This window comes from Dama dama, chromosome 16 (assembly GCF_033118175.1).
Source record: "Dama dama isolate Ldn47 chromosome 16, ASM3311817v1, whole genome shotgun sequence".
In the NCBI taxonomy this organism is placed as follows: Eukaryota; Metazoa; Chordata; class Mammalia; order Artiodactyla; family Cervidae; genus Dama; species Dama dama.
In genome coordinates, this window is record NC_083696.1 from 9,036,390 (window position 1) to 9,049,057 (window position 12,668).

The window sequence follows — 12,668 nt, forward strand, 5'->3', positions numbered from 1 at the left end:
CATGCCGGGGGCTCCTGGACCTGCTGGAAGGAAGCTCTCTGCCGGGTTAGATGCTGGGGCGGCACCAAGCCCTACCCACCCTCCCAGGGAGGCTGGGGGTGGGGGGGCGCTCGCGGCTCCCTCCTTCTAGGCCTCCAAGGCCGTGCACGTGGGGCTCGCATCACCCTGGACCGCCTGAGTGTGGCCGGCAGGGATAGCCGCTGCCACCCCGGCATGCTGGCATCCTGCCAAGCATGTGTGCCGCTGCATCCAGCCCGCCCAAGGACCCTGCAGATGGCCCATCCTCCTCCTTGCTGAACAAAGAAGACCCCGGCTCTGGAGAGAAAGCAGCACAGCGAGACAGGGGTGGAGTCTGGAGCGTCTGCCCTCCAGCCTCTATCCACTCCATGCCCTCCATCAGGCATGCCCTTCCCACCCCCACGACTGCAGAACCAATGCTTTCAAGCCCAGCTCAGAGGTGCTCTCCTCTGGCTAGCATCCCTGATGCCTCCAACCAGAAGCAACCTCCTGCCCTCTCCGCGGCCCCCTATTTATACCCCCTGCATTAGTGCATAGTTGCTTCAGTGTCGTGTCTGACTCTTTGCGACCCCAAGGACCGTAGCCCACCAGGCTCCTCTGTCCATGAGATTCTCCAGGCAAGAATACTGGAGTGGGTTGCTGTTTCCCTCTCCAGGAAATCTTCCCGACCCAGGGATTGAACCTGCATCTCTCGTGACTCCTGCATTGCAGGCGGATTCTTAAGCACTGAGCCACCAAGGAAGCCCCTATTTGTACCCCACTTAATAGATTTACCGCTTTCTCTTCTGTATCTTCCTTATCTGTGTCCACGTTTCATGGCCTCATTAGCCCGGGAACTTCTCCAGGGCAGGGACCTAGCCCAGGGTTCCTATCACTATCTGTACTCTCTAGATGTTTGTGAAATGATTTCACTGATTGAATGGCCATGAGTTTGAGCAAACTCAGGGAGATGGTGAAGGACACGGAAGCCTGGCATGCTACAGTCCATGGGGTCACAGAGTCAGACATGACTGGGCGATGGAACAACAACATAAGCTAACATTTACTGAGCACAAAGTATGTGCCAGACCCACTTCTCCATGTTCTGCAGGCATTTCAGGCATCTACTGTGCCCTCTCCACACCCTTAGGAGGTAGGAATTATTAGTCAGCCTCCTATAGAGGTGAGATCATTTAGGCCCAGAGAGGCTAAGTGACTTGCCCAGAGTCACACTGCTGGAACGTAGCAGAATGTGGTATTTGAATTGAGGTCATCTGACTCCCAGGGCCTGGGCCGCTCTAACCACTTTGCTACTCTGCCTCCCATAAAAAAGCAACCAGTGCAGGCTCACAAGCATTCCTCCGTCCCTAGAAGAGGTCTGGGGGCCCCCTTCTCGGCATCATCATAACCAATGATGTTTACTGATCCTTCCTAGCAGGGCTTATATACCAGATTGGCAGTGATGGGCTCAGAGAGGTCCAGAGATGTGTCCAAGCTCCCACAGCTGGGTAATGGCAGGGTAGGTCTCCAAACCAGCTGCCCTGACCCCAAGTCTGTGCTCTGCCTACTTCATAAACATAAGGCTGCTGATAGCAGGATTGGGCAGGCAGCCTGAGTGGCCCTGGCTCACCGAGGCTGCTCAGGGCCCTGTGACCCTGAAAAGGGGTGTGCCAGGGTCAGACCAGCAATCCCCCCACATGTGGCCTCTAAATGCCACAGCAAGGCAAACGGCAAGCAGCCCCAGATGTTATTGGCCTGCCTCGCTCCTCCAGTGCTCCTGGTAGATCAGAGACCCGGGGCTGAACCAGGAAGCCCTTCTCCCTTGGTTCAGGAGGCCCCTCTGGGGCCAAAGCTCATGGGAACAGTTAAATAAAGGGAAGGAGGGGGAGACCCAGCTCCTAAGACAGGAGCCTCCTCAGCCCCTGTCTGTCACTGCCCCGCCCCCATCACCACCATCATCATCATCAGTGACATCATCAACACGTCCCGGGAACTTTCCCACCTCCCAGCCGCTCTCCTAACATCCGCCCGTCAGGACCAGGGATTTGGGCTGAGACTGCAGCCATAAATAGCTTTGGCTCAGGCTTGAAGGACACGTCATACCTGACCTGACCTGGCCTGACCGAGGACTGTGTGACCCACTTGCTGAGCATTCTTTGAGAGGCAGGCAGCCCAGCCCTCCAAATACCTGGGTCCTCAGTTCCAGCCCCACCTTAGGCAAGCTGTGGGAACTGGGGCCCCACCATGAGCCCAGTTTCCCTGTATATAGAAGACAGGGTTCCACCAGATTGCTTCTTTAGTCTTCTAAATTCCATTTTACCCCCTTTCAATTCACCCAGAACCTTCTCCATTGCCCCACAACCCACCTGGGACCCCCCTCAGCAGTATTTGCTTCCAAATTCCTAGCATCCCCCTAACCATGCCAGGGGTAGGAAGGGACATCCCTCCCACTGGAAAGATGGGCAAACAGCCTGCTGGCTACTCAGGGTTTGTTTCAGGGGCCGTGAAGGAGGGACACAGGAGATGCTCCATCAGCCTCCAGGCCTGGACAGCATTCACCCATTGGTCAGCACTGCCCTCCATAAAGGGTGATACCCCAGCCCTCAGCAAGGTGCAGGAGTGAGGCCTCAGAGGATTCCAGGGACAGACAAAGTGGCCCCAGCTTTGGTTCCCTACTGATTGGACTTGCTGGGAGACACAGCAAGCAAATGTGTGATTACAGCAGCTGGACTGCAGCTGAGCCCCCAGCAGACCCGTTGCTGCCCAGCCGCCTGGCTGTGGGCACCAAGCTGGCCCCAGGGTTCCCCACCATGTAGCCATCCTGCTGCCCCTCTGCTCTTGGGAGCACTCAGGCAGGAGGACCGAGGCCCCAGCTCCCCCAGGAGACACTGCAGGCTTTACAGCCCCGATCGCCCACCAGGCCCACTGGAGGGACAGGAAACGCCCGCCCACCTGGGGCCCCAGGCAGGTGGCACTTGCCAAGTCGCACTTACCCGGCTGCCTTTGGGCCCAGGGTCTCCTATGGGTCCAGGCAGCCCCTGAAACACAAAAGACAGAAGGGCAAGGACATATGGAGACGTTCTAGCTGCTGCCAACAACCCAGGCCAAGTCCTGTCTCCTTTGGCTTCAGCTGTTCCTCTGTATGACAGGAGTGGGGTTACACTCCTAGTCTTCAAACTGAGCCCCCAGCTACCCCAGGGCCCCAAGCAGGCGGCTGGGAAGAGCTTCTGGAGCCACGTCCCCACACCCCAGAGCTACGCTTCCTTCTGTGTCCTCCTGAGCATCCTTGCCCTGCTGCCTTCAGAGAAGGCTCCTCAGCGCAGCCCTCTGAACAGCCCTTTCCTTCAGGGCCCCCCTGGCAGGTGTAGCTCTTGGGCCCCCAGCCCACCGCCTCCCTCTGCCTGGGGGCACCCGTGGCCAGCTCCACACCACCACGGCCACAGAGCTTCCAGAAGCCATATACTGCACCTGCCTGCCAGGGTAACCTTTGGCCCCTGGGCTACCCTCGGGTCCTGGCTGCCCCTGCAAAGGAACAAGAGAAACATAAGGAAAGGGGAGACCCTGCCCAGCTCCAGGTCTGGGGGGCAGTTGGGGGCCGGGGTTTACAATGGACAAAGAGAAGGGCAGGAATGTGAGACGAAAGTGGAGGGAGGGGAGGCCATCGGCCTGCTGGGCGCCCCCGCTAACCCAGCCTCTCCCCCCAGCCCACCCTTTTGAGAAACCGGTCCGACCAGCTCGGAGGGACAAAACCCCCTGTCCTTGCAGCCCAGGAATAAAGCGCTGAGGGGGCCTGGCTGGGCTCTCCCACGCTGGCAGCGGCTGATGTTTGACTTGGGCCAGGGCAGCCAAAATTCCTGCAAACCCCGTGGCGGCGTGTATAATATCCCCTAACATCGCCTGGAACAGGCCAGCTATTCATGGCTCTAACCAGAGTCCAGCGGCTCATGCCAGCACTGGGCCGGCGTGGACTCCAGCCCTTTCAGGCAGATGTGGCTGGGGGAGAGGTGGGGTCGGGTGGGGGCCCCAGTGGGATGGGAGGCAGAGCCTCCTGGCTCTGGAGCCTACTCGTGGAACCAGGCAGGGTGGGGTGGAGGCCAAGGGCAGGCAGGGGGACTGGAACAAGGGAGGACGAGGAGGGCGGGGCTGAGGCTGCAGCCCTCACCTGTTCTCCGGGGTGCCCCGTCGGTCCAGGATAACCCTTCTGTCCCTGCGGAGGGAAAGAAACCACTTGAGCCTAGGAAGACACGTCTGGGTCCGGGGATCGCAGAGGCCCGGCCTTCCCGCCTGCCTTTGCAGCGCTGCAGGCACTTTGGCAGGGATGCATGGCAGCACGCGTTTGAGAACCGCGCTCCGAGTGGAGATATGTACGTCAGGCATCCTGCAGTTTCCTCTCCGTCATCAGTGGTTCTTAGACCAGAAGACAGCAGGGACTGATCCCTCCTTGGGCAGGACTTGTGAGCTGAATTAGGATACAGCAACTGGGAGAGACTGATGCTGCTATGACCACCCTTCTTTCCAAACCCAGAGAGAAGGTAAGAACATTCGAAGCAGGGCTGGAGGGATGTCTAAGTGATGGGTGGACTGATGAGGACCTTAAAGTCTGCTGGGAATTTTCTGTTGGAACCTTCTCATTAATCCTCTATCAGAAAAGATCTCACACCTATTGACCGATTGTGTGACCCCCAAATAGCTACCCTCCTTCCCAGTGATTCCAGCCACTATTCCGGGGGAAAGAGGCCACTAGATTAACTGAGAAAGACTCTGGTGACATTTCAGTACCAACCATGCGTCCTGTCCCCATGGTCTAATTCCCATGGTCCAAGGCCAGGTCTCCAGGTCAAGAGCATCAGAATGAGTGTGTGCCTTCAGGTGGCAGTGGGGGCAGCCACTTGGACGATTTCATGAGTGTAAGGAGCTCTTTGCAGGGAAACCCCAGACTGCAAACTTCCCTAAGCTTAGGGCTGTTATGAAACAAGACGGAGCAGGGGCTTCCGTTTCAGACAGTGTGGTAGAGACGGGGTGATCTCCATTAGACGCCCCCTCACAGGGAGCCCTGTGCTGGGTCCAGACCGCCTCTGACTTCCTGTGCAACCCTGGAGGGGTTGCTGCCCTTCTCTGGTTGTCAGATAAGGGAGTCAGAACTCCGAGTACTCTTCAGTCCTGGTGTTCTGGAACTCAGGAGTTCTAGGGCTCCCCCAGCCTATTTGTCACTCATTCATGTCTGACTTGTTGCAACCCCATGGACTGTAGCCCACCAGGCTCCTCTGTCCATGGATTTCTCCAGACAAAAATACTGGAGTGGGTAGCCATTCCCTTTTCCAGGGGATCTTCCAGACCCAGGGATTGAACCCAGGTCTCCTGCATTGCAGGTAGAAGCCCTAGGGCTCCCCCAGGCTGGTGATAAATGAGACTCTAGACTACACACACACACACACACACACACACACACACACACATATGATGTCTGTGAACCCCCTCTACCCACTGTTGTTTATATCATCTCCATCCTACAGAAAACCGAGTCTCGATGAATGGAAGTCACTTGTCCAGAATCCCACTACTAAGGAGCAGCGGCTCAAGCTCACTACTGGGTCCTTCTGACACCAGAGGCCACACGGAGAGCTTCGCAGCCCCCCTGGGCATGTACAGTTCATGCACATCCACAAACACCCACAGGCACACACGTTTGGCACCCCCGCAGACCCCCAGAAAGCGGCACTCTTTAATTATAAACAGCATCGCTCTGATCCAAGAGGTTTGGAGAGTTTACAAGCATTCCTTCTGTACCTACTCATGCCTCGAGACTGCTCAGCACTGTGATTGCATCTCAGACCTGGGGCCCATGAGGTTGATGCAACATGGCTGGGTGAGATTCCTCCAGCATGCCATTCGTCCCCAATGGGCAAACTGAGGCAGAGGCCACAGCCAGCAGCCAGCATGCAGAGTGGTTAAGATCTCTTGTTTCAGATTAACCTGGATCCCTATCCTGCTTCCCTACTGGCTGGAGGACCTGGGACCACCTCTCTGAGTCCTGGTTTCATCTTGCAAAATGGGGTCCTAAGGGGTTGGCATTGTAGACTACATGATATAATGTGTGAAGCACTTAGCACCACATTGAATTCAAGAGCCCCATAAAGGCTAGCTGCTGTTAGTAGCATGATCTTTATATTATATTAATTCATTCAACAAACATTTGCTGTACTTTCATGCTCCAGCCCCATTCTAGGCATTGGGTGAAAAAGAAGACAAGATCCTTTGCCTTAACAGAATTTACAGTCTAATTAAGTAGATATAAAAACAAATAAATATAAAACATAATGCCTCAAGGATTTGCTTACATGGGGGTAGAGTTTCAGTCTTGCAAGACGAAAAAGTTCTGGCGATCAATTGCATGACAATGTGAACATACCCAACACCACTGAACTGCACACACAAACAGGGTTCAGGTGGAAAATGTACGTGATGTGTTTCTTATTGTCGCTGAAAATGAAATTCTAAAAAAGGGATCACGTGTGGCAATGACTAGTGCTGTGGAGAAACGTGAGCAGAGGACAGAGCGGCCCACGTTGGGCAGGGTGGTAACCACTGGTAAGCAGGCAGGGGAGCTAGACACAGGGCTGGCTCTCTGGGGAAAGGCTTTCCAGGCAGAGGGAACAATAGGGGCAGAAGCCCTGAGGCTTGAGATTGCTCTCAAGAAAGAATGAGCCCTGTGGGACTGGAGCAGAATGAGTGAGGGGTGAGGGGCAGAGTGACGAGATGGTCAGAGAGGAAGCAGGAAACCAGAGCATGCCAGGTGGAAAGATGGCAGGAAAGCAGAGGAGGATTGTGAGCAAGGATGTGTCATGGACAGGATGCACGACCATCATCCTTTCTCCACTTGAAGCCTGCAGATGAGGAAAAACAAGCAAAGCCTTTTCCCACGAAGAGCTGAGTGGAGCCCCGAGCTCTAAGCTGTGTGACTCAGCCCAGGTGACTGCCTTCTCTGAGCCTCTCTCTGCCATCCTCTGCTGCCTCAGTGCCATAATGCAGCCAGTGCGATAATGGAGCAAGAATCCCAAGAGAAGCGAGAGAGGGGTCCAGGGAGCCCTGAGCCTCACATGCTCCTTTGGCTTCCTCTGCAGCCACAAAGAAGCTAGAAACCAATGCTTTGGCAGACTTGCCAGTGAAATCCCAGGAGGAGATTTCAAGTAAATCTCCTACTCAGGATGCAGTGAAAAGGAAGTGAATTACCATCGGGGACATGGACAGTGACTCACTCTATGCCTGGCCCCGCACTAAGGCCTAGATACATCAGTTCATCAACAACCTGCTATCACCCCTGAGAGGCAAGAATTACCAGGCCCACCTGCCAGATGAGGAAACTGAGGCTCAGTGAGGTAAAGAGGCCACACAGCAGGCTGCGAAGTCCTATGTCCCAACTGTTGAGACCCCAGCCCACCTGGAAGAGTCACAGGGACACCAAGGGAAAGACCCTCTTACAGACTCGCCTCCCCAGGTCTGAGCTTGTGGATCACTGTAGCATCATAAACCCACTGTCTGAGTTGGAAGGGACCTAAGTCATCAGTTTCACAGCCTCCTTCATTGGATACAATGAGAAACCAAGGCTCAGAGAGGTAAAGGCACGCGCCGAAGGCTAGTTAGCAGGTTACGGCCAAGCCCAGACTGTTCCCCATGACTCCAGACCCACTGGGCTGGGCTTTGTCCAGAAGGCCACAGTTCCTAGGTCTTTTCCAAACCATGGGCCCTGAAGGGCCTTGAACACTGCCACGAACCCATTTCTCCTAGCGGACTGGGAGCAGCTGAGATTGAACACAGCCAAGACATGGGGTTGGGGTGGGGATGGGGGTTCCTACACTCCCTGGAAAGCACCTTAACGGTGTTTACCAAACTGGGGCCAGTCAAATAGCTTCAAATGACAGGGCCCCAGGTCTTGGAAGAATCTAAACCATTACCTTCTCCAGGGCCCCAGCAATTACGGGGCGGGCACTGACCGCAAGGTGGACCCACGGGCAGTGATTTCCCCACGGGTGATGGCTGCCTGATGGGGACGAGAGGAGAGCAGAGGCTTCAGGGGAGTTCCAGGGACCACAGAAATCTGCAAGGGGCCTCTGGCTGCTCGGCAGACGGGTCTCCACAGGACCCGTGTTTATAATAGAACTTGGGCTATATTTTGGTTTGGGAGCCAGATTAATCATTGCTTACAATGCACAAGTAAAAACCAGACATCACCTCACTGTTACTGCAGACAGTCTCCCTGTCAGCTGGGATGCTATTTGGGCTTTGGGCAGGGAGGGGAGGGGGGTCCTGTCCCTGCCTGGGGGTCCTGAGAACCAGCCTAGACCTCTCAGCTGATCGCCTCTCCCACGCTGATCTTGAAGGCTCCACCTCAGCCTGCACGAGGCCCCAGCTTCTCTCGCAGTAGAATAAAGCTGACCAGACCCGCTCAGCATTCCATGAGGCTTCCGGCTAAACTTCTCTACCACCCTGGCAGCCCCCAGGCCACACTGGGCAGCCGGCAGGACGAAGAGCCCCAGTCAACAGAAAGGGTCAGTTGGAAGAAACATCCGCCAAGAGGCAGAGTGAGTCACGACACCAGACCCGCCAAGTTCCCGCTCCTCTCTGGACCTCAGTTTCCCTAGCTGACCTCTCAAAGCATCCTGTTGGCCCCAAAACAACAGGATTCTGTAAGATTCTGCAATGTGATGCGTGGCTTGTCCGAAAGCACAGTACAGTCAGGCATCTGATGCTGAAGTCTGCTCAGTGGGTACCTGAGACAGGTCAGAGCAGAGAGGTAGAGTTTCTGTGCAAATCCTTCATTCATCTGGTTACTCCTTCATTCCAAGGTTTGCGGAGCCCCACCAACGGGGCAGACTCTATCTTAGCACTGAGAATGCACAGGTAAACAAAGCAAACTTGCTCTCTACCTTCTAGAACAGGATATTAAACACATACGAAGCGGAACAAAGCAGTACTGACTGCTGGGAGAGCGCAGACAGCCAAGCAGAGGAGGTGGTGGTGTAAGCTGAGGCTTGAAGGAGGAGCCACGTTCGCGAGCAGAGGGTCAGCGGAGCGCAGAAACGGAGCCGGAGGGGCTTCCCTGGTGGTCTGGTGGCTAAGACTCTGTGCTCCCAAAGCAGGGGGCCCGGATTCAATCCTGGGTTGGGGAACTAGATCCCACATGCCACAACTGAAGATCCCACATGCCTCAACGATGTGACCAGTAGAGCCATTTAAAATAAATAATTTTTTTAAATAAATAAATTTTCTTTAAAAGAAAAAAAAACAAAACAAAACAGAGTGGGTATGGGCACCAGAAGATCAGAACAGCTCAGCAACAGGGGGAATCCAAGGAGGTCCTCAGTAGGGGCACTGCATGGAACTGGGGGTGCTACATGGAACTAGGGGTGCTGCTTGGAACTGGAGGTGCTACATGGAACTGGGGGTGCTATGTCCAGATAGAACTGGCAGTTCTGCAGAAAGGCAGGAGATTGGCTTAAGATTTGTCAATCACACCCGCCCCCCCAAACATCCCCAGATAACCCCCTCTGCCTGCCCATTTTACTACAGATTCTCAGACAGTGGCCAACGCAGAAGGCAGAGGGAGGGCTCATGGGCAGGATGAGGGTGGCAGGAGGGAGCCAAGAGGAAGTTTCAACTTGGGTACCAACTTTATTCCATCAGTCATGTCTACCTGGAGCAATGTGTTAAGAAAGAGTCTGAGGCTGAATTAGGCTTGGCAAGAAAGAGCAACTAATTATGTCTGCCATGGGCAGAGGAGGCAGGGAGGTGTGGGGTGAAAGAGCAGATATCTGGGTCCAGCACTGTGCTGAGCCCCACATGAGGAAACACAGAAGAAGAGGCCCTCCTCTGTGAACTTGCTCTAGTCTGACAACTATGCCAAGAATATCAACGAGTTGCCCGCTAGCCAGAAAATGCAGAGTCCCAAAGAGCCTGAGGAAAACGGGCTGGTGTGAGAAGGGAGATACGAATTCTGCCTGGAGGTGCTGGGCAGATACTCTTGGAAAAGACGGCATGTGAGGGTAGAATCTGATACATGAAGATGAGGAGGGAGGGGAGAGCCTGCCAGGGGAGAGCCCAGCACAAGCAAACACAGGGAGGCAGGAAGCCCCAGGGCACACAGGGTGGATGCTTCGAGGGTTTCTATAGCAGAATTCCTTAGTCTTGGCACCACTGACGCCGGGGACTGGATCAGTTTTTGCTGTGGGTGGGGTGTGTGTGCCATGCATGACAAGATCTGTAACAGCATCTCTGCCATCTACTCATTCAAAGCTAGAAGCGCCCGCTCCCAGGGGGTAATGACCAAAAATGCCTCCACTGTGAATTGTTCCCTGGAGGCAGCTGAGAAGCGCTGCTCTATAGGAGAGAAGGCAGGGGGATTGGACTAGGGACAGCATGGATTCTGCCCTTCCAAGGAGCAAACAGGGCTCTGGCAGCCTTCTGGGCTAGAGGCGGGTGTGTGTGTGAGTCCCTAGTCCTGTCCGACTCTTCGCGACCCCGTGGACTGCAGCCTGCCAGGCTCCTCCGTCCATGGGATTTTCCAGGCAAGAGTACTGGGGTGGGGTGCCATCACCTTCTCCGTTATTGAGGGTGGGAAGGCTCTTATTTAAGAAGCTGTTTCCATCAGCATTGTAGAGAGGGAAAGGGCCTGAAGGTTAGAAGACCTGAGTTCAAATCCCAGCTCTGCCATTTAGTGACCTTGGGAGCTGTATCCACTGACCCAGTGGCTCTCGGCCTGGGCTGCCCGTGACGATCTAGGGCTCTAGTCCGCTTAGACCAGCTGAACTGGAACCCTGTGGAGGTGGAGGACAAACTCCCCCAGTGGTTCTCACACTCAGAGGGGCTGGGAACCAGGGCTGTGGACTTCACTCTCCGGAAGCCCCGTGATCTCACTGGCATGTAACTCCTGTGTCAGCACAGGGCCAGGTGCATAGGCACATCTTTGCACAACGGCTGGAAGAGTGAATGAATGAATGAGACCTATTTGGGCCTTAGTTTTCTCAGCTGTAAAACGGGCGTAATACTGCCTAACTGCTGGAGGCTATTACGAGGAAGAGATGTGATGAGGAACAGCCAGCCTTTCTGTCACACCAGTCAATATGAGAAACTCCCAACTCAAAGTCCCTTTCTCCCGTCTACTTTTCTCCATGGCCTTTCTCATCTTCTAACATATCTCGTGTTTTTTACGATTTTTGTTGCCTCCATCCTCCTACAAGGCTGCAAACTCTGGGGATCGGGGGTTTTTGTCTCGTCGTTCAGCTCAGAGGCCTGCACACTTCCTGACACACACAAGACAATCAATTCGTTCTGTTGAAGAAATGAATGAACAGGGCTACTGGGGTCACTATGAGGTGACACCAAAATCCAGTATGCTGATGAGCAGAGGACACGCTGACCTCACCTCTCAGCCGCTGATGTTCTTTCTCGCTCAAGGCTCCCCACATGAGATGATGCAGGCAAACCACCCAACAGGATCAGTGCAAAACGGCTACTGTTGTTACCGAAGATGCTTGCGGGAGGAGAGACTACTGACAAACAGGGATGGTTCCCGCTGAGGTTGCCCACCCCATTGGTCTGCCTCTCTGACCCCCACCACCGGTCAGGGGTCCCTGCCTTGAGATCTGAGCGCCCCCATGATCTGCCCACCCCCCACTGTGAGCAGGTGACACTGGCCAGCCAGACCAAGCTCCTGCATGTTTGCCTAGACCGGGGCCAGAGGGACTCGGTGGAAATGGCTTTGCCAAATCGTTTTCCTACCACCCAGAGACTCTTCCTTAATTTAGAAAAGATGTCTCTCCCTGCTCAGGTGAGCTGGTTCCCCTAGGCTGGGGACTCTGGGCCTCCCTGGACATCTGCTAAGAGCAGAAAGGCTAGAACCCCAGGCAGGAGCCAGTCCAGTTTGGTTTTCCATCTCCCGCCTCCTCTGCTAGATTCCTACTCCTGTGCCAAGCGAGACCACCACTGGCTGCTTTATGAGCCAGGACTGGAAGAAGACTTTTCCACTCACACCTCATCCATCAGAAAGTGCTGGAGCCCAGAGAGGAAGTGAGCGGGGAGAGGGAGTCCCTCTGCGTTCTCTGAGCCAGAAGAGACCACGTTTCCCCAGCTCACAGACAGCCACGCGCTCCTGTCTGGGTCTGGCTTCTTCAGATCTGCAGGAAGCCCCGTTCTGGCCGAGAAGGTTGGAAAAGAAGGGGTACGGTGGTGGGGGGCAGTGATGTTCCATGTCCACCTGTGCCACGGGGACCCTCAGAGCATGGACAGGATGGAGCCAGGAGATGCCACGGCTGCCCGAATGAGAACCAGATGGCCAAGGAAGAGGGCAGCTGTGGTTACAGCTGGGAGCCAGCATGGATGCTCAAGCCGCGGCCCTAGGCTGATCTACGGAGTGAAAACCCATCAGCAATGGGGGATTTTCCTGCAAAAATAGCAGCTGACCCTGACTCTGCACTGTCTTCCCTACTACACACAGGCCCTGAGTGAGGCTCTGTGGGAAGAGCGACAAACCAGTTTTGCATGTCCTGGTTGGCGAGGCTGGTCTGGGGGCCGAAAAGAACGCCGTGTAGATGGACTATGGGTCCTCGAGCAGCGTAGAGGCTCTAGAGCCGAAAGCTGGGGTTCTCGAAGGGCTTCCTGGAGGGGGCACAAGTAGA

At 55.1% G+C, this 12,668-nt stretch overlaps 1 protein-coding gene across 1 annotated transcript in view; it reads right to left on the minus strand.

Moving 5' to 3' along the window:
• COL27A1 (collagen type XXVII alpha 1 chain) overlaps nucleotides 1-12,668 on the minus strand; it is a 146,843-nt gene that overhangs the window by 97,341 nt on the left and 36,834 nt on the right. The window contains exons 8-10 of the mRNA XM_061163229.1: nucleotides 4,160-4,204; nucleotides 3,466-3,519; nucleotides 2,991-3,035 (exon numbers count right to left, since the gene is read on the minus strand). Coding sequence (XP_061019212.1) covers nucleotides 2,991-3,035; nucleotides 3,466-3,519; nucleotides 4,160-4,204 — 144 coding nt within the window. The remainder of the gene's footprint in view (nucleotides 1-2,990; nucleotides 3,036-3,465; nucleotides 3,520-4,159; nucleotides 4,205-12,668) is intronic.